Source organism: Antedon mediterranea, chromosome 1 (genome assembly GCF_964355755.1).
Source record: "Antedon mediterranea chromosome 1, ecAntMedi1.1, whole genome shotgun sequence".
NCBI lineage: Eukaryota > Metazoa > Echinodermata > Crinoidea > Comatulida > Antedonidae > Antedon > Antedon mediterranea.
This window is the reverse complement of record NC_092670.1, coordinates 37,676,759-37,703,427: the sequence shown is the minus strand read 5'-3', so window position 1 is coordinate 37,703,427 and position 26,669 is coordinate 37,676,759. Positions and strand designations below refer to the sequence as shown.

Here is a 26,669-nt window from a genome sequence, read left to right as displayed (position 1 = left end):
AACTACTACAAAATCGCTTGACGTCAGAGAGCTAAGATGTTTACGTACTCTGACGCCATCAGAGTAGGATGATAGTCTGACCAACATTTTGGTACATTACATTCACCTATTGCATTGCATTGAAAATACTAGAGGTTGACCTAAGTGATGCAAATTGACATGCCCTGACATACTGATGATGGCTGTTGTTTGTAATCCAAAATATATCAGTATATAACACAATTTTATTTACGATTTATGAAGGAACATAGGGCACAATATGGCCAAAAATAGGACCTAAGCGACCCAACTATTATATCTGTATTGCTGATTTGTGGCAGACATTTTGTTGTGAAAAACACTCTTCTTCCTATATATATTAAATACAGAATGCCTAAGGCATTATTTAGTAGCAATTAATATGAACAGTCACAGTTGAAAACCACCAAATACATTGAGGCTTAGAAAAAACAATAAATTTAGTAATGTGTTTAAATTTTGTCATAGTTAAATAAATACAGGATGCACTAGTAGGCCTAACATAGTATGTAATTAATATGTACAGTCATAGCTGAAACTGCTTATTAAGACGTAGAGGTGTACAAAAACTAATAAATTCACTTATGTGTTTCAACGTTGTCATAGTTAAATAAATACAGAATGCACTAGTAGGCCTATAGTAATATGTCAGGCCTTATTTAGTAGCAATAAATATGTTCACAGTCAAAAACCAGGTTTACACAAAAAAAGAAGAGACAATTAATTTAGTGTTTGCGACATTTAAACCTACTGGGCAATTGCTGTGACGCTCGAAGAACCCAACCTGTAATGAAATGTAATATGTGTACTCACTTCTACAAAAATTTTCAGAAACAAAAAAGTAATAATTTAATTCACTATCAATATGATATTACTATCATCAATACTAGTAAAGTTCCACCGTATTCTTGTTAAAAGCACTCATGTACAACTGACAGTCAACAGTCGAGGTTAAGTAAATGGCAGCATTTATCTGTTCATGTCCAACATACTGCAACAGCTGCGGTAAAAGCCTGCCGCACACTATAGCCAACTGGAGTAACACTTTGCTCACAGTGTGCACCGGACAATTTGTGAGGAATCGGCATGCGTGTCGCTGAGGAAAATATCTATTGTGTTTAGTATTGTTTGGCACACGTGTCATTTTCCACAATTGTGCGCCGTACGTGAGCAAATATCTCACTAAAAAATTCCACTGCAAATGGTATGTTCTGATTTATTTATTATGTCATTGTCAGCACGCGCCGTATAGCGAAGTAAATAATTATCCAATCAGAAAATCATGTACGAGTTTAGTGTGCGTCCGATAGAACGCGATCATAGTTGGCGGAAATTTTTTTAGTGAGCAAAGTGTTACTCGTGCCAGTTGGCTCAGCCGGGCTTAAGTACACAGGACTGGGACTCCTAAAAATGTCACCATTTACCTGTTCAACATATTGTTCAATTGGTATGGCATCATATGATGAGATTTTACGAGGCGTTGTGAATACTATCTTTATGTGTACATAGATTTTACACATTTATATACATTCTTTAAAAAGTTCTACCAAATATTATAACATAGCGAAATCCAATTTGTTTAAAATTATGTTCCCTAATTTGTTTAATGTCATCACTGTTAACCATTTCCCCTCTAACTTAAAACCCATGTACATATAAATATACAGTACACAGTAATGTTTGTCTGCTTCATGTGGCCACTCTGTACAAAATAATGAAAATCAACTCTTACCTTCCATAGGCAGAGGATAATTAAGATGAGCACAAGAAGTCCTCCAATGACAGCTAATAAAATAATCCACCATTGCAAGGATGGTGTTGTAGGGGATATAGTAAAATCTCTATACACGTCCATTGTTAACTGGAAAAGAAAGTTTTATTTAAATTGTTTGTATTACGAAAACATCAAAAGAAATCTCATTTCTATACAAAATAGTGAAGCTTCCTTTAGTGGTGTCCTAACAAAGTCGGTTACAAACTTTACATCTCTTTGTAAATATCAAATGTGTGGGAGGTACACTAGAATTGAGAACTATGCATTAACACTATTACTCATAATAAATGTACTAGAATCCAACCAATGGCTATAGTACACAATGTATCTATAAAGTTGTTTTGTAGTTACCAATGTCATATCATTGCCAGGCTCCTTTTCTTTTATATATGAACCATTACTAATTTCAACAACTCCCTGCACTTGTATTTGCAAAACATCTTCATCCACATAATCCTAGAAAAAAAAGAACATACTTTACTATAAACCATAACTTAGGACAGGTGTGCGAGATTAGGTGAGTGAGATCACGTGTGTGAGATTAGGTGTGTGAGATAAGGTGTGCAAGATCAGGTGTGTGAGATAAGGTGTGTGGGATTAGGTGAGTGAGATCAGGTGAGTGAGATCAGGTGAGTGAGATCAGGTGTGCGAGATCAGGTATGCGAGATCAGGTGTGCGAGATCAGGTGTGCGAGATAAGGTGTGTGAGATTAGGTGTGTGAGATTAGGTGAGTGATATCAGGTGTGTTGGACCAGGTATATGTAACCAGGTGTGTGGAATCAGGTGTGCGAGATCAGGCGTGTGAGATTAGGTGAGTGAGATCAAATGTGTGAGATCAGGTGTGTAAGATTAGGTGAGTAAGATCAGGTGTGTGAAATTAGGTGAGTGAGGTCAGGTGTGTGAGATTGTGTGAGTGAGATCAGGTGTGTGAGATTAGGTGAGTGAGATCAGGTGTGCGAGATCAGGTTTGAGATCGGGTGTGTGGAATCAGGTGTGTTAGACTATGTATATGTAACAAGGTATATGTAACCAGATGTGTTAGATCAAGTGTGTTGGACCAGGTATATGTAACCAGGTGTGTGGAATCAGGTGTGTGAGATCAGGTGTGTGAGATCAGGTGTGTGAGATCAGGTGTGTGAGATCAGGTGTGTGAGATCAGGTATGCGAGATCAGGTGTGTGAGATCAGGTGTGTTGGACCAGGTATATGTAATCAGGTGTGTGAGATCAGGTTGATCTTTGATGTATTTCATCAATAATTTTACATAATTACAATTTTTTTTTATTATGAGGGGCTATTTTTAATACTTACTTCTAAAAATGTACTATTCCACAAACGTGAATTAATAACAATTTTAGTCGATCCTTTGCTTTCTACATTCCTAAAATAACACTTAATTGGAAAACATCTAGCGGTAGAAACTGTGGAATTACATTTCTGAAAAACAAATAATGTTAAATTAATTAGTGTATATGAAAAATGTGACATCATTACTACAACTACAAAGACTATTGGGACAATTAATTTGGGATACTACTTTCGTTATGCCTCAAAAGGTCCTGTAAATACTGTAAACTTTGTCAGTGTCTAAAACACTAACTTCATCAGTGTGGACACATTGTTGTATTGTACAATGTATTATACAATGAAATCAATACAAACTATTTATTTATTTATTCTGATAATGCCATTCTTAATTGTTTGGTACTAAATGAATTAAGGAAATGAGATTTCTGTAAACTATTTTCAAATTTGTCCAAGTACAAAAAACCACAATATCTTACAAACTGTAAAGTTTTTTTAGATTGCGCTTGTGGAGTTGGAAGTACTTCGGCCTCTCGTCGCTTTCTGCGTGTTTCTCGGGGAAAGCAGGTTTTTACGTTTCCATTGTCATCTTTTCCTCTTGGATGCTGAAACATTTAATTTATTTAAATAATAATAATAAAAAAATTTTGAATTAATCTTTTAGTTTAATTAGTTACATATAAAGTATACATTTTTATTAAACGTGCATATATTTTTTAATTTCTATTAAAAAATGTTTTTGTTTTTGTAAAATTATAATGAATGAATGGTTGCCTTTTGTATATATCTATATTTTTATATTTATTGTAGGCCTACTTTTTACCTTTTAATGTTTTTAATGTAAATTAGAACTAAATTCAGCATTTTTTGCTTTTTTGTTCAAATAATTTGGATGTTGAATTTCAATAAATATCAATAATAATACATAATAATATTTATAATTTTTTCTTACCGTCAAATTAAGAACATCAACAGAATTTTGTGGAAGAACACAGTAGCTAGATGATCCCCCACTAAGTATCGGCATCTCTGTTAAGTACAGTAACCACTTACCAGACATCGTCTCATATGGAAAGTTGATGGTGACCAAGATTTCTGGAACCTCTACGAGTCCATCATTAATTACCTGAAATACAAACGACAGTGATATGAGCAACCATTTCAATTATGTTTAATTTCAAATTACTTTTAAAATGGTGAAAGGCCAAGGCAATAGAGATAACACTGGATGGTAAAAGGATTGTTTTAAGATTACAGTACACTCAACAGTACAGTAAATTCGCATTGATAATAAGGTTGATTGCAAATAGCTTGATTTCACGAGGAACGTCATTGCACAATGAATGATGGGAAGGGTTTTGGAGCAATAGTACCACCGTAAAATAAAACTTTATATACCGGTGGTGGCACTATTGCTCACAATTCCTTCCCATCATGCATCACTAAAACTATTTGCGATAAACCTTATTGGCACTCTTTAATATTATTATTATTATTGTAAGCACAGGGGCTATGAGAATCTATTGGAGTTGCAACAGCATTAAAAACTTAACCATAAAAAAAAATAAATGAAACGTCTGGAACGCAAAATTTTAAGACAAAATTAAGATGCATAAATGTGACCAACCATGCATAACTATACTTAAAAAACAAGGTACTTCTACACACAGTAAAGGAAGATGATGATAATGGTATGAGTGGTCCAAGCTACTTACTGTCCAATTGTGTTGAACAAAACTTCCGATCATTTCCAAATTCTCCATTGCACATTCACCTCTGACCTGACCACTTACCTCGTACTGTGATTTATCTTTAGTACTAAATAAAAAAAAAGTTACTTAATTAAAACAGGAATCCTGTTCATATTTTTTGTTAGCAAGTTAAATTTACAAAGTGTTCAAAGCTTCGGGTCTATGGAACATAGTATCTGTAGTTATTATTATTATAATATCATTTTCAGCATAATAGTGATAATCTATCCTATGATTCCAATCACACCAATCATTATCATCATCAGCATGATTACTATGATTATAACTTATATAATTATATTTAGTCAATAAATAAATATCCATTTACTATTCCAGTTTTAAATCTGTCTGACTTTCCACCACTGCTGTTAAAAATTTATGGTTATTTGCTGGATTCTGGTCGTCTGTTTCGCTAAAAAAAGAGAGAACCCTTTCAATTAATATAGTAAAATAAAATTAACAAAATTAGAATTTTGTTTAAAAATAAATTGGGTGAAGGATAACAGAATCTGATAACATAATTGCTTATGTTAAGCTCCGTCTAGACTATCAAACTTTATGTGACAAAAAATGTGATGTGTCCATATATGGACATGATGATGTCATATTACTACCATATTCAAGTATATCACTACCATATTTAAGTGCATCACTACCATATTTAAGTATATCACTACTTTTTTGTCAAACTAGTTTGATAGTGTACACAGAGCTTTAAGATTAAAATGACAAACAAGGTTCCAAATCATTCTACTACTTTTACAGTTCCTCCACATGTCAATGGAAGATCCAGGATATTGAAAAAGAGGTTGGGAACTAGAAATGGTAAAACTAAAGCTCTGTCTACACTATCAAACTAGTTATGAAATGCCAATATATGGAGAAAATTATGTCATATCATTACCATATTTGGGTACAAAACAATGACAAGAGTGAACTTACTTTTAAATTATATTCAATAAAAACTTACGTGGTTGCCGTGATGTTAAAATCAAGGGAGCCTTGATTTGCTTTAATTTCTTTATTTGTAAAAGTTAAAGTTGTCATTTTCTGTAACATAAATAATAATAAAAAAAAAAAGTCAAATTACCAGTACTAGTATTTATTTATTTACTAGAAAATATTTTTTGGTTACAAAACAAAGAAATTGTGTGGACCAACCTGATCTTTTTCTTCAAATGGATTTCCAAGATGGCATTTTATAATGGCCGAATTATCTTCATCTTGCTTACAGATACCTGATGAGTCCTGAGAACAACAAACATAGAATATACGCCATTCAATTAAGTGTATATTTAGAATAATAAAAAAGCTGTAAAATTTAAACTTTTGTTCACCAAACCTTGATATTCTCTTCATACATTTTGCCATATTTATATAAATAATTACTATCTGCCTTCCCACAATGCCGGCAGGATCACCACGCTCTCCATGCCTTCATAGTTTTTTTTTTAAGGAGATTAGATAGTTGTCTACATTCAAACTTTATGTGACAGAACAAGGCCATATACATGGATGCAGTTGCGTGTGCAAATTCGAGTTAGTGTTTACCGACCAACCGAACGACATAGTGAGCTGTAGAGTTGCGTTTGTACGTGACTAAAAATGTTATGTGCCCATATATGAACATGAGGATGTCATATCACTACCATATTTGGGAATATCAATACCATATTTGGGTAGAATTTAAACTAGTTTGATAGCATAGACAGAGCTTTAGAATTGTTATATCTTTCAACTTCCAAAACTGAATTGATATATATATTTGCTATATATCTCTGTTGGTTGAAAAATACCTACCGTATCAAAATCCAATATATCTGTTTTTTCAATTATCACCTCAGCAAAATAAGCATCTTCGAGCAAGTTATCAACATTCAGTTTCATATTTATTTTTGACTGTATTCCGTAAGTAAAGATTGGTAACCCATCACGACCTCTGTAAAATAATTTATAAATATACAACATAACATACCGTATATCCTCTGGTATAATATACCCAAGGAAACCCTGGTTCAGGAAAAAATGATTGGTAAGCAAAAAATGTTAATTAAATCATATATTGCTTTCTTTACTTGGCGGAAATAAATAAAGGATGTGTAAAGAAAGTGATTTAAAGATCTGTCTACACTATCAAACTAGTTTGTCAAAAAATGTGTGATGTGCTCAAATATGGTGGTGATATGACATCATATATGGGCACATCACATTTTTTTCGTCACATAAAGTTTTATAGTGTAGAGAGGGCTTAAAACATACATTGGTAAATCCAGGGCGGCATTAACTCTCAAATCTGTTATACAAACACCGTCATCTTGATCGCATCTTTTTTTAAATTTAACCTGCAAAAACAATAATTTGTAAAAAAACTGATTGATGCTCTTCGCCTAGTGTTTGTGGACATAATATTGTTTGTTACTGTTAGAATAATTTTAGTCCAAGTCGGCCTTAAACCATCTCAGTCAAAGTTTGACTTGAGTTGCAGTGGGGCACGAGTTAATGCGGGACCGACTTGACTTTGGCCGAGATGGTTTAGGGACAACTTGATCGGAACCTTCGTATTCATTTTCTACTCTAGGAAAATGCTTAATAGATAATATTTTTATAAGAAAAGGAACGGTCACTGTAGACTTAACAACATGGTAATTAGGCCCTAAGAAATTGTCCATATTCCAACCAAACCTATTATAATGAAAACAATACTTATAACGTCAATATACAAATCCTTCCCAATTAAGTTCAAATATTGGCAATTTAATTTTAAAAACTTTTACAAATATTCTTTTGAGGCCTTACCAAGGTAACTTTTGTCTCAATTGTGTGTGGATCTAGAATAGCAAAAGCTGATAGAGATGGCACTTCTTCTCCAGGCTCTGGCATAGTTGCATTGACCATTGGCAGGCTAACGGTTGCACGAATAACAATTGATGAAAAAATGTCATCATAAGGTTTCTTTAAACAACAAAAACATTTTATATATTATTTATTTATTTATTAAAACATATTTAGGCAGGATAACATAATTCAGAAAAGAAAAGATCACAAAGTTTCTGTTTAGAAATTAAAGATAAACTTTAAAAAATGGGATATGTATTGTTTGTACATCGGAATACTGTTAACATGTTCTAATCTTGTAGTCTCGGGGTCGGGGTCGGGGGTCGGGGGTCGTTGGTCGTTGGTCGTTGGTCGGGGGTCGGGGGTTTTAAAATAAAATCGTCAATATTGCTTTCTATTTTGTTTGTTTACATAGCGACGATCATCAGAATCATTTTAATTGATAATATATTTAATTTAACATTTTTTTTTTTTTAATTCTTTAAAAAATGTTTTATTTATACTATTTATTATTTTCCCGGAGGGGCGTCAACTCCGGAGTGTCTCCGGCGTTTTGCTTTTGGTGTGAAAGGGATACAATATCTACCTCAAAGACTAATACGTATTCTTCAGTGATAACGTCTCTTTCTGCACCAGGAAGCACTATTCTTGTTTTTACTGTGTGTAATGGCTTGCCATCTTCTTGAGTTTTTCTAAACGATACGCGAGAAGATTTGCCTTCCATTACTCTATCAACATCAGCTTCCAAAAGAAGATCAACATCTAAAAAAGTATAAAGTTTAATTAATTGATTGAGCCAAATATGGCCCTTGAGTGAATTTCATGTGGCTTGTAAAGAGCTACTCCTTAAAGATGTATTGTCCCCTAAAAACATGAAAAATGCTTAATAAAATCAGGCTTTAAATAGGCCATTTGCAGTTTTAATTTAAAGTTTTTCGTTTCTGTCAAAAAAAACCCAAATTGTCTGACAGACAATTTAATTATGTTTTGCTTTCAATTACATTTTTGTTTTAGGTAAATAATTTTTTTCAATCTAGTTTTTGGTCAATGTGAATAACTATTATGTGACATTTAAAAATGGCATAAAAAAAATGTGAAATACTGTTTTTTTTGGGGGGACAATATATCTTAAAAACAAATTTTAAATATAAATATATGGTTAAAAAGATGATAATGTCCTTGACAATTTGTAAATTATAATCAGGCCCACATTAGAACAGTAATTAGATTACCGTATTTATTGGAATAAATTATTCAAGGGAGGCGTTTATTTTTTTGGGTGTAATATGGTATTCATGTATAATAAATAAATACCTATAGATATGAAAAATACAACACAATAAATATTAAGAAGTGATAAAATACTGTAAAAATGTTATCAAAATGCTTGGTAAATTGTAGATATTTCAGGGAGGCGTTTATTCAAAGCAGGGCGTTTATTCGAATAAATATGGTATATCAAAATATTATTGTGATTTCTTTACCTACTGCTTCATCAAAAAGACCTGGTGATAAATATTGTAATACCAATGACACAGTAAAACTGAAAAACAAATTAAATCATTATAATATGCTAATATATGAAGTTTGGTTATTATACGTGGATGACTTTTCTAGGCTCCGGTTGAAATACTGCCTCTTTTTCAAATAGAGAATGCAATTCATTTTTAAAAGTCAAGATAGGAATAGTTTTAATAAAAACAACATTTTTTTTTTAAACTCACCATTGTTTATCGATACCTTGAACAGGGCATGTTAAAGTATTAGATTCAATTTCTTCGGGATTAACAGTAATCTCAAACGTTGGATTTATAATAGGTCTTGTTCTGAAATGAAATAAAACGTTCTTAATTCTCTAATTTTTGTGCTAAGCTGTATGCTATGTATGATGCTGTGGTTGTGGTGGTGATTATGATTGTACTGTAGAGGCTTATATTCCAAGGATGAGAAGAAACAAATGGGAAAAGACCATAACAGATGTGTTTGGCTCTATGGAGTAAGCAAAGTAGGATGTCAGAAGACAGGGGATGGTTTCAGAATACTGTTAGCGAAGCCACTCTCTGATCAGAGTTTGCTTCGACGACGACCGTTTATTTTTGTACTGTAGAGTTAACATCAAAAGAAGAAGGATCTTTTTATCTTTTTCATATTTCTTTTTGTTGACTCAATATTCTTAAAAACAGATTTATTGCTTTTAACTCCACTATTGATATTTTCTTTAATTGTTTATCTTAAATCCACAATTAAGAATTGCTTGTAATTGGTTCTTGTGGACTTGGTTGATGTTCATTTGGCTTGTGTTTTTATGTATTCCAGTCAGTAAATGGCGGGCTCCCTGCTGTTGATTGCGAATTGAAATATAATATGTAAAAAAAAACCTTACCGTAGCAAAATAACAGAGTTGGACTCAAATGCCCCAATGAGTACGTCGGGTGAACCATTATTGTCCATGTCCATGCCTGCAGAAAGTGAATATCCAAATGTGGCATTCGGGAAAGGCGCTCCTTTGAGGTCCTTGTTCAATGTTTTGGGGGTAATCTTCTGTATTGGATCTCTAATTTTTCCATCTGTTTGACCCATAAATATATAAACTGCCCCTTCGCCATTGTTTTCATATGGAGCTCCAACTACCAATTCTATAAAAAACAAACATTTTCTGTAGTAATTGTTTTGCTGTTTTCATAGTAATAGAAAAATTCTACTGCACTTTTTACAGTATATTGAAGTCTCTGTAAAGGCCAATTTATGAGCGGTAACGTAATAACCGGAAAACCACGTAGCTTGTCCTATATAGAATCTGTATCTATCCTGAGCGGAAACATCTTATTTTTGTACACATGTGGGTTGTAATTAGTGCATGAGCAATTAATGAATTTTTTATTACAAGCAGAATGCAAAGAAGATTTGAAAAATTGTCTAGATAATTCAATGCAGAGATGCACCCAGATGTGGACAGAATATAGTAGATCTACAAAGGGGTTAAAACATATATTTCTCATTCGTTTCACGGAAAATCTCTTTTTAAACTGGATGTTTTGCGAATAGGGGTGTCCCATTGGCTCTACTGTTACTAGTTCATAATCTCATGTAGAAATAAATTACCTTCAGCCTTGTCCCCATTTATATCACGGAGGTTAGCCAGAGACAGTCCGAACATTGAATCTAATGGTCCATCAATGTACTGGTTGTACATACCGGTATTGCCACTTCCGAAATAAGTACCAGACTAACAAAAAAAAATGATTGTAATAATTCTGTTAGTCCACTCATTTAGCCCAATAAGTCCATATTATTACTCATAAAAACTGAAAAAACTTTCAGTGATAACATTTCTAATTTCATCTTTTATTCGGTGAAACATTAATAAAATTACCGATCCATTGTTTAAAAAAATGTAAATTCTTCCACCAATCAATTCCTTCCTGTCATAATGCATAGGCGCTCCAACTACAATATCTTCCAGCCTTCAATGCAAAAACACAAGAAAATAAATGTAATGTAAAAAATCTTTTTGAGTTTGTGGCAACAAAAAAAAGTTATGGTACTCCAATTAATAAGGGAGCGTTTCAAATTTGCGATCAACTATGACCTTCATTGTGAACATATGGAAAAGATTTATATAGATATTCTTCCACGTTCGATTCCTTAACATATGCATGGTCTTAGGGCCTCGCAAACGATAAACAAATTAAAAAATTTTCATTTTTAACTCCAGGTTTTGCTGTCAAATAGATATTATAGATACATTTAGCCTAGCTAGAGCTAAACCACTACAAAAAGATCGAAATAAAAGCCTTTCTGCTTACCCATCTCCATTAATATCAATTACTACAGTCTCATAACCAAAAGATTCTGTTAAATTTATGCCATAGAGTGACTGGTGTACCGCTAGATCTTTCAATTGGCTTTCAGTCACCAGGATTTGGACAACACCAGTCCCATTCATTCGGGGAGCTCCTGATACAAAAAAGGGTTCTGTCTTGGAATTTTGATTACCCACAGAAATCGAAAAACCTGTAGATAAATAAAAATTAGGTAGGATCTGTTAAACATTTATGTTTGTGTTTGAGGGATAGCTGGTTCAATTTATCTTATTTAGGTGTCAATTCATGCTCGTTTGTAAGTAGTATGTTTCATTGTTTGTAAGTCTCAGATAATATTTATTTAGATAACCACCCTGGGGGTGGCTGAGGGCACTACAATGGGAGTAGCTGAGGGCACTACCCTGGAGAGGCTCAGAATACTACCCTGGAAGAGGCTCAGAGCACTACCCTGGAAGAGGTTCAGAGCACTTCCCTGGAAGAGGCTCAATGCACTACCCCGGAAGAGGCTCAGAGCACTACCCCGGAAGAGGCTCAGAGCACTATCCTGGAAGAGGCTCGGAGCACTACCCTGGAAGAGGCTCGGAGCACTACCCTGGAAGAGGCTCAGAGCACTACCCTGGGAAAGGCTCAGAGCACTATTCTGAAAGAGGCTCAGAGCACTATTCTGAAAGAGGCTCAGAGCACTACTCTGGAACAGGCTCAGAGCACTACCCTGGAAGAGGCTCAGAGCACTACCCTGGGAGAGGCTGTGATGAACAGTGTATAATGAAGATTATAAATAACATTGTAATATACTAATGTATAAAAAACATACCACTATACCCCTGGGTTACAATACGATCATCAGGAGTGCCTCGAATCGAGGTTTGACTGCCTAGACCATATACACTTATATCTTTAGCAAAGGTAGAGCCGCTAAATTGATGAGAACCAGGGGCACCAATAGCCATGTACATGTCCGTTTCTTTTACCTGAAGAGAACAAGAAGGAATAAATATCACATTAAAAGCACTGTTTTACCAATGTCTTTCTCTCAACCCATGGAATGTATTAACAGCACTTTATCTTCAAATGCATTCCGGCCTGTGTACCTGCCAAAAATATTGAAATCCACAGCAACTTTCTTATCACAAAATTAAGTCAAACTTAAACACATGATCTACAAATTTACCAAGCATTTTGATTTTTACTGTATTTTATCACTTACTGATAATAATTGTGTTAATTGTTTACTGTGTATTTTTTCATATCTAGGGGTTATTTATTTGATTATACATGTTACTATATTACACTAAAACAAATGCCTCCCCAAATAAACGCCTCCCTCGATTAAATCGGTCCCCCACCCCCCCACCAACTCCACTCTTCTGAACAATAAATGCCCATAAATGCCCTGGGGAAGTGTTTATTTGAATAAATACGGCTGCACGGTTGGTTTTCTATGTATTTGTGAAGCATAACTGTCATAATTACCTCATTTTTTACATATGTATCCAACCCTAAACCTGTGCCCGCCTGACAGTATCCATATTTTTCAACGGTCATGTCTTTGTTTGAACAAGGAGTCCATCTTTTTGTTTCAGGGCCCGGTACAAATTCTAAGTCGTATATATTCTGTTTGATAATGTAACACTTGCCAAGACCCCATATATCTTCTACCTCCTCACTTTCTTTTACTCTGTATCTGTGAGCACATGTCTACGAAACAATACAACAAATAGCTTATGATGAAATGTTTGTTTGATATAAGAAGGAAATTCAAGTTTTGTTAATATTATAAACATTATAAAGACTGAATGAACACAAAAAGTATTGTATATCCTCTGGTATAATCCCACCCCTAGATTTTGAGGGATGGGACTATACCAGGTTCAGGAAAAAAATGATTGGTAAGCATTTCTTATAAAACTCATCTGAACTGGGTAGCGAGAGGCCTACATCCAGACAAAAAGTAAATACTGGGAATATACCCGAGGATATGCCTGTTTATGACATAAAGTAAGGGGTGGGATTAAACCTGAGGTGGGACTATACCTGAGGTGGGACTTTACCCGAGGATATACATATTTAATAAGGGTGATCCATCCAGCAATTGCTGATCATTAGGGACCCTCATAGGTTCACAATATAAACATATACACAAGATGCTCTACATAAACAAAGTCTTATTATAATTCTTTCGGAGTGGAGGTGTAAATTTTGTTCATATAAAAAATCCTGACATGTGACAGGACTTGAACCTAGGACCCTTGGAGTGGTAGCCAAGCATCATAACCACCAAGCCATTACTCCACTCCACAGTAATTTTGCATTGAGGAAAATCTACCCAAATTCAACTTAATTTGAATCCAAGCGCAAAGCTACGGTCCAGAAATACGATAAAGGGTTAAAAAAAAAGCAGAATCTTACCACAATGAGACCTCCTGGCCCCTGACTGCGGACATTTACTCCCAGCCATTGGTCCGTTTTGTTTTCTACAGGATTATCACTATTATCTGAGTAAAAGACAGCATAACATTTTTTAATGGAATAGTAATAAAGGTAGTCTAAATTGTTTTAATTGAAATTATATTTCAACCCTTCACAATATAATGATAAAGCTTCCAGTGTTTATGTATTCTATACTTTAAACTGCTGTATCTACCCAGGAACTAAGCCCCACTGTGGCACACTGTACAGTAGGCCAATCTACTATGTTTTGAGATAAACTTTTACTATTCCACCCCTCACAAACAATTGAACAATCTTGAATAATGCAATATACCTGTTACATCTACACCTAAGGCGACACAATCATCGAATTGGGTTGTATACGGACATCTAAAAACATCACCAGGTCGCTGTACATTCCCTTCTTTCTTGTTATCATCATAGATAGGTGCGCCAACTAGTAATCTAAACAGGCAAACAAGTTTTTAAATTAATACTTTATTTCACAATATAAATGGAGATCATGTTTTATTGACAATAAATATGTTTTCAAATTTACAATAAATAGAATTTGGGTCATGATGTTTATTCACAATAACTCATAGTGGGCTGCATCATGTCTTATTTATTCACAATACATAATGGGCTGGATCATGTCTTATTTATTCACATTACATAATGGGCTGCATCATGTCTTATTCACAATACATAATGGGCTGCATCATGTCTTATTCACAATACATAATGGGCTGGATCATGTCTTATTTATTCACATTACATAATGGGCTGCATCATGTCTTATTCACAATACATAATGGGCTGCATCATGTCTTATTCACATTACATAATGGGCTGCATCATGTCTTATTCACATTACATAATGGGCTGCATCATGTCTTATTCACATTACATAATGGGCTGCATCATGTCTTATTCACATTACATAATGGGCTGCATCATGTCTTATTCACATTACATAATGGGCTGCATCATGTCTTATTCACATTACATAATGGGCTGCATCATGTCTTATTCACATTACATAATGGGCTGCATCATGTCTTATTCACATTACATAATGGGCTGCATCATGTCTTATTCACATTACATAATGGGCTGCATCATGTCTTATTCACATTACATAATGGGCTGCATCATGTCTTATTCACAATACATAATGGGCTGCATCATGTCTTATTCACAATACATAATGGGCTGCATCATGTCTTATTCACAATACATAATGGGCTGTATCATGTCTTATTCACAATACATAATGGGCTGCATCATGTCTTATTCACATTATATAATGGGCTGCATCATGTCTTATTTACAATACATAATGGGCTGCATCATGTCTTATTCACATTATGTATTGATAATCATTATTTATTTATTGGTATGTTTCAGTTATTAATGATGCAGTTATAGAAACTCTTTCAAGAGTTTTATTTTAAGTTTCTATTTAAGTTTTATTTTAAGTTTTTTTTAAGAAACTGTTTTATTAAAATATGTAATACTGTATACAGAAAAACCTTAACTGAAAACTACTTCACCAGAGTTGTATTAACTTTGTACTAGCCCTAACAATATGCAAGAATCTGCCACTGAATGGCATACTTTCATTTGTTATAAAATATTTTTATACAAGAATGTAAAAGCTACTGTTAAGGCGTCACAAGAGACATTTATTTGACATAGCCTAAGGGGAATGCTGAAAGGTGCTTAGATTGTTAGATTGAAGCAATGAACACTTGATCTTAACACTTAAAAATGATTTCTATCAAAGCACAAAGTCGGCATTGTATATTAAGTATGGCACTAACTAACCCTAACCCTTTGACAGGTGTGAATTGCATTGAAAAGAAGGCAAAAGACAGCTTAATCTCTTTTATAATAAGCCTTATTATTTAGTTTAAATTTTCTAAAAAATTCAATAAAAATGCAATAAAAAACAAGATTTTTATTGCATCATAAAATGGCAAAGGAATTGATTAAATCAATCAAGAAAACCAAAAGTTCTATAAATATTGATGTCATTTCTTCATTTTTGTCAACTAGTACATGATCTTATAGACGTTGGTAGACGTACCAAAGCATAAATAACACAGTATCTAAAGAACGTCCATGTGTACAGTACTCTTGACTGTAGTCTGCTGGTACAGTATATCTGTCAACTCTACCAAGTTATATTTTGAAGTAAACGCCCTCTATTAGTTGGTTTGTAATTCTAAACAAATTATTATAGCATCCTCTATGGTTTGGTCATCATAACCTGGAAATGCGATAAGACTGTTAAAAGAAACTTCTCAATGACGTGTACAGCAAATAAATCAAAACCAAGTAATGAAATCAAGAATGATTCGATTTAGAAGAATTAGCTGGTGTGTTTGTGGTGCAACTTATAATAAGATAATAATAATAAAGTGGATGAATATTAAATTGAGATTGGCAAATTGCGCACAAGGATTTTCAGATAAGAAGCCTGGGTAGAAAAATATATGACTGTTCATTGAGCACACAATAATTGATATAAAGGTTCATTAAGGTAAATGCACTTTGCTTGCCCAACACTCAGTATGCAAATATCTAGTAAAAAACACCTTGGGCTAACGGTAACCGCTTTGTTTCAATGAGCTAATGAAAAATTAAAAAAACAGGTCGCAATATAACAGTGTTTAAAAATAAGTTTACTTGCTAAGCATACTTTAGTAGTGGGTTAGCAAAAAGGCTTGTGGGCTAGGGCACTCTCTACACTAGTCAAATTGGAATTTGGGAAAGTCTTTAGGTATGAATCAAGTTACAGTAACTAATTATTTGCCATTTTACCTTTACTACTATAACAATAGATGAATATCAACCAGCAAAAATATCACAGAATTACTTATTAGATGAATGCAAATTGTTATTGTTAGACTAACATGGTATATAGATCTCTGAAACAGGTGAAAATGTTAAACTCTTTCAAATGATTTAACAAGAACATTAAAACCTGCAAATCTGTATGGTAAAGTTGAAATTGGTGGCAAGAAAAATATGTATAGGAAACATTTTTTTGTAAAAAAAAAGATTACAAAACAATTATGGAAATAAAGGCTTGATCTGGTACTATGTTACTGATATTTTTGAATTCTCAATAGATAAATTGGTGCATAATTAATTAAGTAACTTCAAATTTATCAGGTGTACAAATAGGTACTGGAAGTATCACAGACTGTGACACACACACCAAGTGAGTCCATCAGAATGTCCGCACATTCAGATGACTTTACTGGTTTAACAACATTAATTTATATAACAACCATGTGCATCAATTAGATGATGCCAAATTCTTAATGAAAAATGATTAAACAGCATATTAATTATATTCATCATAAAAACTAACATCCGATACAGACCCATGTGTATTTTAAGAGCTTTCTTTGATTCCATTTCAGATCATCCTCATCAAGCCAGATCAGGTAGGCTAGGCCTAGCTCAGGTGAACATCCCTAGGGGATTCTACATCTGTTCATCTCGGCTCAACTGAATGTTGTTTCAGACTGTCGGTGATAACACTACATTAAGGGTGATTAACCCTCGAGCAGCTTCAACTATTAATACCCGGCTTATTACTACATCATGTGGATTCGGCCTGTCCCTAGAGGGTGAATTCAGTAATGATAACCTATACTAGGTAACTAATTAAATATTGTACACAAGCATTTAAAACTTTAATTTCTACATACAGTATGCTCCATTATATTTCAATTAGGACTACTGTAAATAATTTATATAAAATTTTCACATTTAATTTATGAATATCACTTGTACTTTAAATTACTTTAATGTTGTTACTACAGTGACAAATCATGGACAAATCAATTCTTATGATTCAATCCTTTTAAGATTTAAGTATACAGTACTAATATTTACTTTACACTAGCAACGAATACATTTAAAGTAACTCATGTCATACCAATGTAGCACAACAGGTCATCCTTACATCTTCTTATTGATTTTCAACTGATTAACACAAATGACATCTTCTAGGCTATACAATCGCATAGTAATTTAACGTTGCCAGTAAATGTGTTGATGACGTACATGAAAGGTACGAATAATAATAAGAATGTAGAATACACAAACCAACAGTGGTGTTGGTAGTCTATGAGTGCTAGGTTACCTGGATAAACCGACAATAGCCCTTTCTCTTCAAAGAGCGAGATATACCTCAAAAAGTAGAAATTTTAATTGAACACCCCTCTCCACAAGTGGTATAGTCCATGAACTATGTCCTCAGGTGGGAGTCTCCCCACAAACCACCATCATCATTTCTTTTCAGACATGAGAGAGTAAACATGTCTTCAAGAGAGCTTGTAAAGTGGTAGAAAAAACATCACAAACCACTGGTATAACACAAGATAAAGATGAAAAAGATACTAAATGTATGCTCTAATTAACTGTGACAAATTGAAATAAATAAATTCATTCTTCTCTAGCTAAAATCCGAAGTCTTTGACCCTTTTATTATGATTAATGAGAGCCAGAACGGACGTTGCTTAGTGAATATAACATTGCATAAATCAAACATCCCATCTTTATAATCTTACAGAACGATTATAACAATCAAACTACGATCCAAGATAATTTTTTGGTTGCAATGCTTTCAAAAACTTGATTGGATTAGATGAAGAGCTTCCTACTATTCTAATGTCTTGGTTTCTGAAATTAAATTAGATGTTAGCTTAAGTATGACACATTTGTCGAGAGTGTTGAGTATCTTCTTTTGAAATATATGTCTTCTATTACGATACCAAAGCGCTGCATTGCTATCTTCTTCAATACTTTCTTCTAAGAAAGATACCAAATACTTTCTTTATTCTAAGATGGATACTAAAGCGCTGCATTGCTATCTTCTTCAATACTTTCTTCTAAGAAAGATACCAAATACTTTCTTTATTCTAAGATGGATACCAAAGCGCTGCATTGCTATCTTCTTCAATACTTTCTTCTAAGAAAGATACCAAATACTTTCTTTATTCTAAGATGGATACCAAAGCACTGAATTGGTATCTTGAAATACATCTGTAGTCATAAAGCCTCAATGCTGTAATGTAGGTAGGTATTCTTCTAAATTACCTCCATAGTTCCATTCTAAAGAAACATCCATTCTATGGTAATCTTTATCCTTAATTAATCTGGAGGAGTTTGCTTTCAGAAATGTTGCCAATATATTTTTATGCTTAAATTAATCACACAAAGACTTAAATACAGCTTTGGCCTTTAATTCCAATAACAAACTTGAAAATGTTAGAGGGAGGTAGAACATACAAAAGCATATGCAGGGTTTTTGTTACAACTTCAAGATCATGAGACAAGGATATTTCTTAGACAAATACTGTAGGGGTGACCATTTTGTACAACAAAGACTACTAGCTAAGTAAGAATAAGTTAAATGACAACCAGAAAAAAGGTTAATTCTAGATAAGATATGATCTGTCTCAAGTAGATTTCAGGACAGTGATAAGACATAATAAGCACAGCTGATAAATGTGAATTTCTTTACTGTTGATTCAATGTAAATATAAATGCATAAACTCTAGTACATTTGCAAACATTTACTAATCAATTGAGTCAATAAAGACAAGCTGGATTTTGATTGCTGCAAATAACCTACAAAAAATATACCTACATGTTTCAATGGTGATTAAACAACTTTCTAGGGCAGTTTTATTGCATAGAATGTACCTATCTATCGACAATGATAATTGACACTCTATTGACACTTTGTATACTTCCATTTTCCAATTTCTGGATATGCTTGTATACATACAGTTTAACCTTCTTTTCTCACTACAATGTTTGTCAGTAGACAAAACATACTTTGTTTGAACAACTAGTAAATCAGGATTGTCCAAAGGTCAACGCACTATGACAACAGTGATAACATTTGTAACTATTTGGAACATTGGTATATATGTACTGCACTTTACACGTTATCTTCATAATGTTGTCCATGTCTTTCTTTGTTTTGAATCTCTTTACTGACATTGCATCTTTCAGAATTTGAGTGGCATAAAAACCACCATTGTGGTTGTATAGGTAGAACGCATGAAGAATTCCGCCATATACAGTATTTTTTTCCTGTGTAATCATAGAGGACCGTTGAACTATTATAGTACTGTATAATGCACTTTTGAAGTTTTGAAGGTGCAGTATCCTGTTTATCTTTATAGACTGTACATTATATACAGTTGACTCAGTCTCCCACTAATACCCGACTCTCTGAAAGCTGGATTTTCTTGAGGTCCAAAGATCTCAAACTCATTTTTACTATTAGAAACACATTCCCAATACCAGACTTTCCAGAAAACCAGACATGTTAGCCCAAAGGTATCCAGTATTTTTGGAAAGAATTGACTGTATTTGTTTTTTTGATACAAAATGAGTTTCCTGGCTGCTTGTTAAAAAATTATTTTATTTTTTATAATGCCTGTCTGAATGAGGGAAATACAATTTTAACTGAAAGTAAAGATTGCACCAGGGAAAAACTTCCTGATTGGACTTATTTTCCAAGAGTTTTGCTTTCAACATAAATATTTAATTTGTTTGTACAATATACAGCATGAAACAAAGAACTTGTCATAATCTTGGTTATAGGTTCTTACTGCCGCTACTATAAAGTACTAAATTGTTCATGTTTACATCTACAACTCATTGTATCAGAAAGTCTTTATTCTAGTTCAAACAATCATTATTTGTTTTCTTTAAATCGTATTGTTCTTTTCAAGGCAGCCTATTATTCTTATTGTGTTTGCAAAATTTTAAGGTCTTTGTTCTCTAGTCATATGAAAACATCATGATGGCTACAGTATAAAGATGAAAAGATTTTGAAAATACTAGAGTAAAGTAAGTAAATTTACAATGTTTGATGAAGAGTTTTCATAAAACAGACTTTCCAACGCTCCTGACAATGGCGGGGGTCTCCCTATATTTTGTTTCATCTTCTGCTCTTACGCTATTAAATACAATTTCTCGCAAACATATATAAGACTTTAAAAAGTTTCCTACAGACCTTCCAACGCTTTTGACAATGGCGAGAGTCCCCTATATTATGTGTCATCTCTTGCTCTCCCGCTAAAATACAATTTCTCACGATTTTTTTATAAACATAATTTTAATTTTTAAGAGATTAGATGTTTAGTATAGAGATTCATGCATTGGTAAATATTTAATTGGTACCAAACTAAAGTGAAATTCATTTTATACAATCCATACTACCACCATAGTTAAGATCACTGAAGTTAAGCGACGTTGGGCCTGGTTAGAGCTTGGATGGGAGACCATCTGGGAATAACGGGTGCTGTATACGGAGCTGGGGTCCCGTTAGGCATTTGAAATCAGACTCTTATGGCAGCCCCTGCATCTACAGTAGTATCTGCCTCAGACCTCTGATCAAGGTGGGCACTGGACGAGAGAAGCCCTTGATCAATGTTAGGACCAATCAAGGTGCTTTAAACAGTCCTGGCTTTGTTTGTATCAAACCTGTTAGTGGCGGTAATTATCGCTGTTGGTTTCGATTAAATAAAATAAAATAAAAAATAAAATATACCAGAGAACACTATATTTTTATGTTTTCAACGTAAAAGCTAATTTTCGTATGCCATATCAAACAAGGGCCACAATGGACTACCCGGTGATGCCAATGTTATACTGTACATACCATAGAGCAGATTAAATCAATATGTATGATTATATACAGTAGTAATTTAAGGGTATGTTCAGATCTATGGAGTTATGCTTTCGTATCGCAAGCAATGTCATATTATAATTAGCGTCGTAACAGAAAAATGTTCAGATTTGCCTAACTAACGCTTTCGTTTCAAACTGAAGAAGTGTCACTGATTTGGGCGAACATGTGGTATGCAGGAGTAATTTTGATTGGTTAGAGGTCAAAATCGTTGATGCATGACTTTCGTATCGTAAGCGGCGTCCACCAATCTTGTACCTTGAGCTGTCGTAACGAACGAAAGATCAGTGTCGTACGAGGTGGTTTCCACTAATCTTTTCCTGGTTCAGACCTATGGAGTTGTACGCCGCGTACAATACGAAAGCATAACTCCGTAGGTCTGAACAGGCCCTTAAAGTACCATGCACTGTGCAGTACTATAATTACTAATGTTACTAGTGTAGTTTGCTGCAATGCACAATAAACAATAAAGTTGATAAGAAATGAACTGGGACAGTAAAATGTGAAATTTGTGGTTAACATAACAATGAGTTATCTTTTTTCTTTATGGTGGTGGGGACTGGAATGGTAAGTTGTTGATGAAAGTTCAAAGTCATAAAGTCATATTAATGTCATTTGAATAATCTGGTTTTGAAATGTGTGAGAATAAATGATAATGCCTCGCAGCCTAACTGGGCTGAATTGCACCCATGGGTGGAAAATATACACAACAATATTCATGCCATACAGCTGCCATTAAATGGTGCTCATTCGTTTGTCCATGGCGAAAGGGGCTGAGATGATCCAGCTCACTAGGGTTATCCCCAACTTTTCTGAAAGATGCACTGTGTTGTTTAAAGTGCACACAAGCTACATGTGTACACTGGACCTCCAGCCTTAAGTAGTGAAAACAATTGGACTATTATTGAAGTAGCCTCTAAGCTGTGTCGATTGTTTGACTATGGCTGTGTTTATACAACACCCTAAATTTGAACACGTCTTTAATTTTTAGCGTGTTGCACAGGCAGAGGTCAACCCCACAAAAACCTTGCAGTTATACATGAAATCGTAATACAGTGTTATACTGTAGTTCATAATCCTAAGTTGTATATATACTTGCATGCATTATGAATTAATATGAGTTTATATTAAGGATTTTAATAAAGGATGATTTCGTTTAAAATTTAGTTTATTCAATTATTGATTTTTTAAATCTGCTTTTGAAATTAGAAAAAAAAATGTTTTAGAATTAGGATAAAACTATGCTACATTTTGCCAAATTATGCAAACATTTGATTAGCGTTAATGTTAAGTGCTAAATAGGTTAAAATATGCAAAAAAATTACAATTATCTACTAGATATGGTCAAAATTTTCACAGCACATACTTTTATTTAACGAGAGGTCAAAACAATACCATGAGGACACTTCCAACACGCCAACAGCAACCGGGAATCCACACAATTTTAGGATTCAGCCAAGTAGCCTTTTTTTGCAATTAAAATCTCGTTACACGGAATCTCTTCGATGTTATACAACACACTTCTCGTAGGCGTGTTGAATATGCGTGTAATAGCGTGTTGTAAAAACATGCCCTATGATTTGTGGCCTCCTCTTGGCTACTCAACTTGTTTGCTATCTGGTTTGGAAAAGCTAACTATAGTTTACAGTCAATTGCGGACACTGATATTAGAGAACCTATACAGATAGATAATATACAATTAAATGCCTACCATTAGCATCATACTAGAATATGAACCAGCAAACAAGGATTTGAATAGTTTAATCCATATAATAAGGTAATTCTCCTCTAGCTATATCCTCAGTTTTACATATTAAATCACTTTAAAGATCATTATACGGTCCACAAATTACCAGTGTCATTTGTCACACTTCATATTATTAATAATAGCAATTTATATCCCTTAGCTCAAAAAGAAAGATAGTTATGTCTCTGTGGTACAGTAAATGTCATTTAACAATCAAGTGAACAATCCGAGTCTCTGTTGCTGTCCATTTTATTAAGTTTTCTATTAAAAAAAACTGGTATACAGTAATTTAATGTACGGTACTTTACAGTATTATATACAAACTATTTGGCTTAACACACAAATATGACTTCAAGAATTCTTAACATAGTACAGTACTTTCAATGAAAAATACTGATAAATGGCAAAATCTTAGCTTGTCAATTAAGCAGATTCAAATTAATTATTGAAAGCACTGGTGAAGAAATCTTAAAATGCTCTTCAGGGAGAGCACATTAAACTGTAAAGCCAGGCTGTATATCATATCCTAAGTGATTGATTTAGCCACGAGAAACGTGTCCCTTCTTAACAAGATCACAACAAGATTTAATGGCTCAAAAGACAATTTCAGATAATCATGAGATCAAAGAGCCTAGATTTATCTTTCGACAAAGACATTTAAATAAGGTGAGAATCAAGAACCATGTCATTTTCCTACACCAAATAAGGACAAAGACATGATAAGAATTTTACATTAAACCTCATTGAAAAGTTTAACTGACAAAAATACTTGTTATTGAACTCAAATCTATTCTGAAATAAACTCACAAGAAGGGGAAAGTGATGATTTATGTACAATCAATTTGAGGTTAAAGATATACAGTACAGTATTAAGAAAAAATGAAAAATAAATATTAATAAAATCCGACTTTAAATAGGTCATTTTGAAGTTCTGTAATAAAAAAAAATATCACTTATAAAAAGACAAAAGAAAATAAAAAAGAGGGTAGGACCATATATCTTTAAAAGATTGTTTGGTGTTTTTTTGTTATACAAACAATAGTGGAAATAGACTTTTTGTTATCAAACAATAGTGGAAATATACTTTTTGTTATCAAACAATAGTGGAAATAGACTTTTTTGTTATACAAACAATAGTGGAAATAGACTTTTTTTGTTATACAAACAATAGTGGAAATAGACTTTTTTTTTATACAAACAATAGTGGAAATAGACTTTTTTGTTATACAAACAATAGTGGAAATAGACTTTTTTTGTTATACAAACAATAGTGGAAATATACTTTTTTGTTATACAAACAATAGTGGAAATAGACTTTTTTGTTATACAAACAATAGTGGAAATAGACTTTTTTTTTATACAAACAATAGTGGAAATAGACTTTTTTGTTATACAAACAATAGTGGAAATAGACTTTTTTTGTTATACAAACAATAGTGGAAATAGACTTTTTTATTATACAAACAATAGTGGAAATAGACTTTTTTGTTATACAAATAGTGGAAATAGACTTTTTTGTTATACAAACAATAGTGGAAATAGACTTTTTTGTTATACAAACAATAGTGGAAATAGACTTTTTTGTTATACAAACAATAGCATAGTGGAAATAGACTTTTTTGTTATACAAACAATAGTGGAAATAGACTTTACTCTTCTGTGGCTTACAGTACTAATACCGTGTACTGACACTTGTACAGTATTTAGTTCATCACATCTTGATTCACAATCAGTATGACAAAACATGTCTAAAATAATCAAATGAATCATTCTCTATTAATATTATCTCTAACTAAATATCTTGCTGGCTGTTCACCTTTTGTCACAATTTTAATTTGTTTATTTAAGTTGTTCAAGCCTAATTGAATCTCTTAAACAACCAACATACTATCTATAAATGATAACACAATTAGATGTGCCAATTATCGTCATACAGGTAAATTGCTTTTGGCAGGTTAACATACTTATTTCTTCGGAGATTTAATTACACTTGTGTATTCTTAGTATCTGAAATTTGTTTTTATTGAGAAATAATTTTAAAATATTAAAAATTAATTTAGTAAACCTGAACTGTCAAGTTACAATAAAAGGAAGGGGGTTGGGGAGGGGGAGATTTAACTGCATACCACAATAATGATTGTAATACATTGCAACACAAACTTCTTATGACTCAATTGAAAACTTTGCAGTTAGTAAATATGGTACTGAAGAACTTAAGGAGCATGAAGAACAACTGCCTGTGACTCAAAGTCATATCTGTTGGAGAGTTGGACGCATTTCAACGCCTACATGTTGCGGGCTAGGTGGTGTTGCTGAAATGCTACACTCAGTGACCTGAATCCTTAGGCCACTATATCATGTTTTGAAAATCATGTTACACCATAATGCTATGGGTAATAGTAAAAATATAGTAAGCCTAAAATAGGACAACGTTAAACTATAAAGAATTAGACATTTTTAACATTATTTGCTTTGAGAAAACGGGTGTGGTTCTGGAAGAGGAAGTTTTAAAATATTTAAAAATGTTAAATTCATTTAACAATTCCAAATTCTTTTATTTATGATCTGTTATTGTGGTTAAAAGTTTGATGCATGTAACTGGCATGCTAACTATTTTTCGACACAGGTGAAGTTCTTAAGGATTTAGGAAGTTTATCCAAACAGTTCTAGAACTAGTCTACAAGGATTTCACTGGAAATTATTATAACTTCAGTTCAGATCCTTTGTTTCCATTACAAATCCAAATAGGTAAAGAGATTTACTACTCAGTCTTAGTTTATGTATTAAAGTAATGCTCATTTTTCTTTTGTGTACAACTCAAGTGCAGCATGAATTGAAAATGGACTAACATGTAAAAATGTAAACGGGGGGAAACCTTGCACACAGGTGTGGACGACACATACCACAACTTTCTCCTCCCCTAAGGGACAGGGGCTGCATGGACCAGTACACCGGGATAACCCCCTATTCTTCCAAAAGATGTACTGGGTTCTTTAAAGTGCACACGAGCCAGCGAATCAACATAGCAGTCCTGTAAAACCTGGAAAATTGCATCTGTTCTGTCTTCTCAATAAACACAAAATGCTACAGTATGAACTCTAGGTAAATGTTCTTTGAGAGTTACAGCTGTATATCAGATGAGAAATAAATTGCCAACATGAATGATTCATTTCAGTAATCAGCACTTTAATGACATCGAATCCGACTCTTCTGAATTAAAAAACACATTACCAATAACAAACAATAAAACCATT

General features: G+C 33.4%; 1 protein-coding gene across 2 annotated transcripts in view; it reads right to left on the bottom strand.

The window, feature by feature from the left end:
* The window catches only part of LOC140057310 (integrin alpha-6-like), a 45,707-nt gene that overhangs the window by 6,444 nt on the left and 12,594 nt on the right, over window positions 1–26,669 (bottom strand). The window contains exons 2-25 of one of the 2 annotated variants that reach the window (XM_072102957.1): window positions 14,271–14,401; window positions 13,916–14,001; window positions 12,980–13,204; window positions 12,321–12,477; window positions 11,489–11,696; window positions 11,056–11,146; window positions 10,785–10,908; window positions 10,066–10,318; window positions 9,407–9,508; window positions 9,167–9,225; window positions 8,269–8,444; window positions 7,644–7,799; window positions 7,107–7,189; window positions 6,648–6,786; window positions 6,009–6,095; window positions 5,818–5,897; window positions 5,176–5,259; window positions 4,812–4,914; window positions 4,049–4,222; window positions 3,576–3,701; window positions 3,103–3,228; window positions 2,144–2,248; window positions 1,751–1,879; window positions 770–802 (exon numbers count right to left, since the gene is read on the bottom strand). In XM_072102957.1, coding sequence (XP_071959058.1) covers window positions 770–802; window positions 1,751–1,879; window positions 2,144–2,248; window positions 3,103–3,228; window positions 3,576–3,701; window positions 4,049–4,222; window positions 4,812–4,914; window positions 5,176–5,259; window positions 5,818–5,897; window positions 6,009–6,095; window positions 6,648–6,786; window positions 7,107–7,189; window positions 7,644–7,799; window positions 8,269–8,444; window positions 9,167–9,225; window positions 9,407–9,508; window positions 10,066–10,318; window positions 10,785–10,908; window positions 11,056–11,146; window positions 11,489–11,696; window positions 12,321–12,477; window positions 12,980–13,204; window positions 13,916–14,001; window positions 14,271–14,401 — 3,037 coding nt within the window. The remainder of the gene's footprint in view (window positions 1–769; window positions 803–1,750; window positions 1,880–2,143; window positions 2,249–3,102; window positions 3,229–3,575; window positions 3,702–4,048; window positions 4,223–4,811; window positions 4,915–5,175; window positions 5,260–5,817; window positions 5,898–6,008; window positions 6,096–6,647; window positions 6,787–7,106; window positions 7,190–7,643; window positions 7,800–8,268; window positions 8,445–9,166; window positions 9,226–9,406; window positions 9,509–10,065; window positions 10,319–10,784; window positions 10,909–11,055; window positions 11,147–11,488; window positions 11,697–12,320; window positions 12,478–12,979; window positions 13,205–13,915; window positions 14,002–14,270; window positions 14,402–26,669) is intronic. The other variant, XM_072103033.1, reaches the window with a different exon arrangement.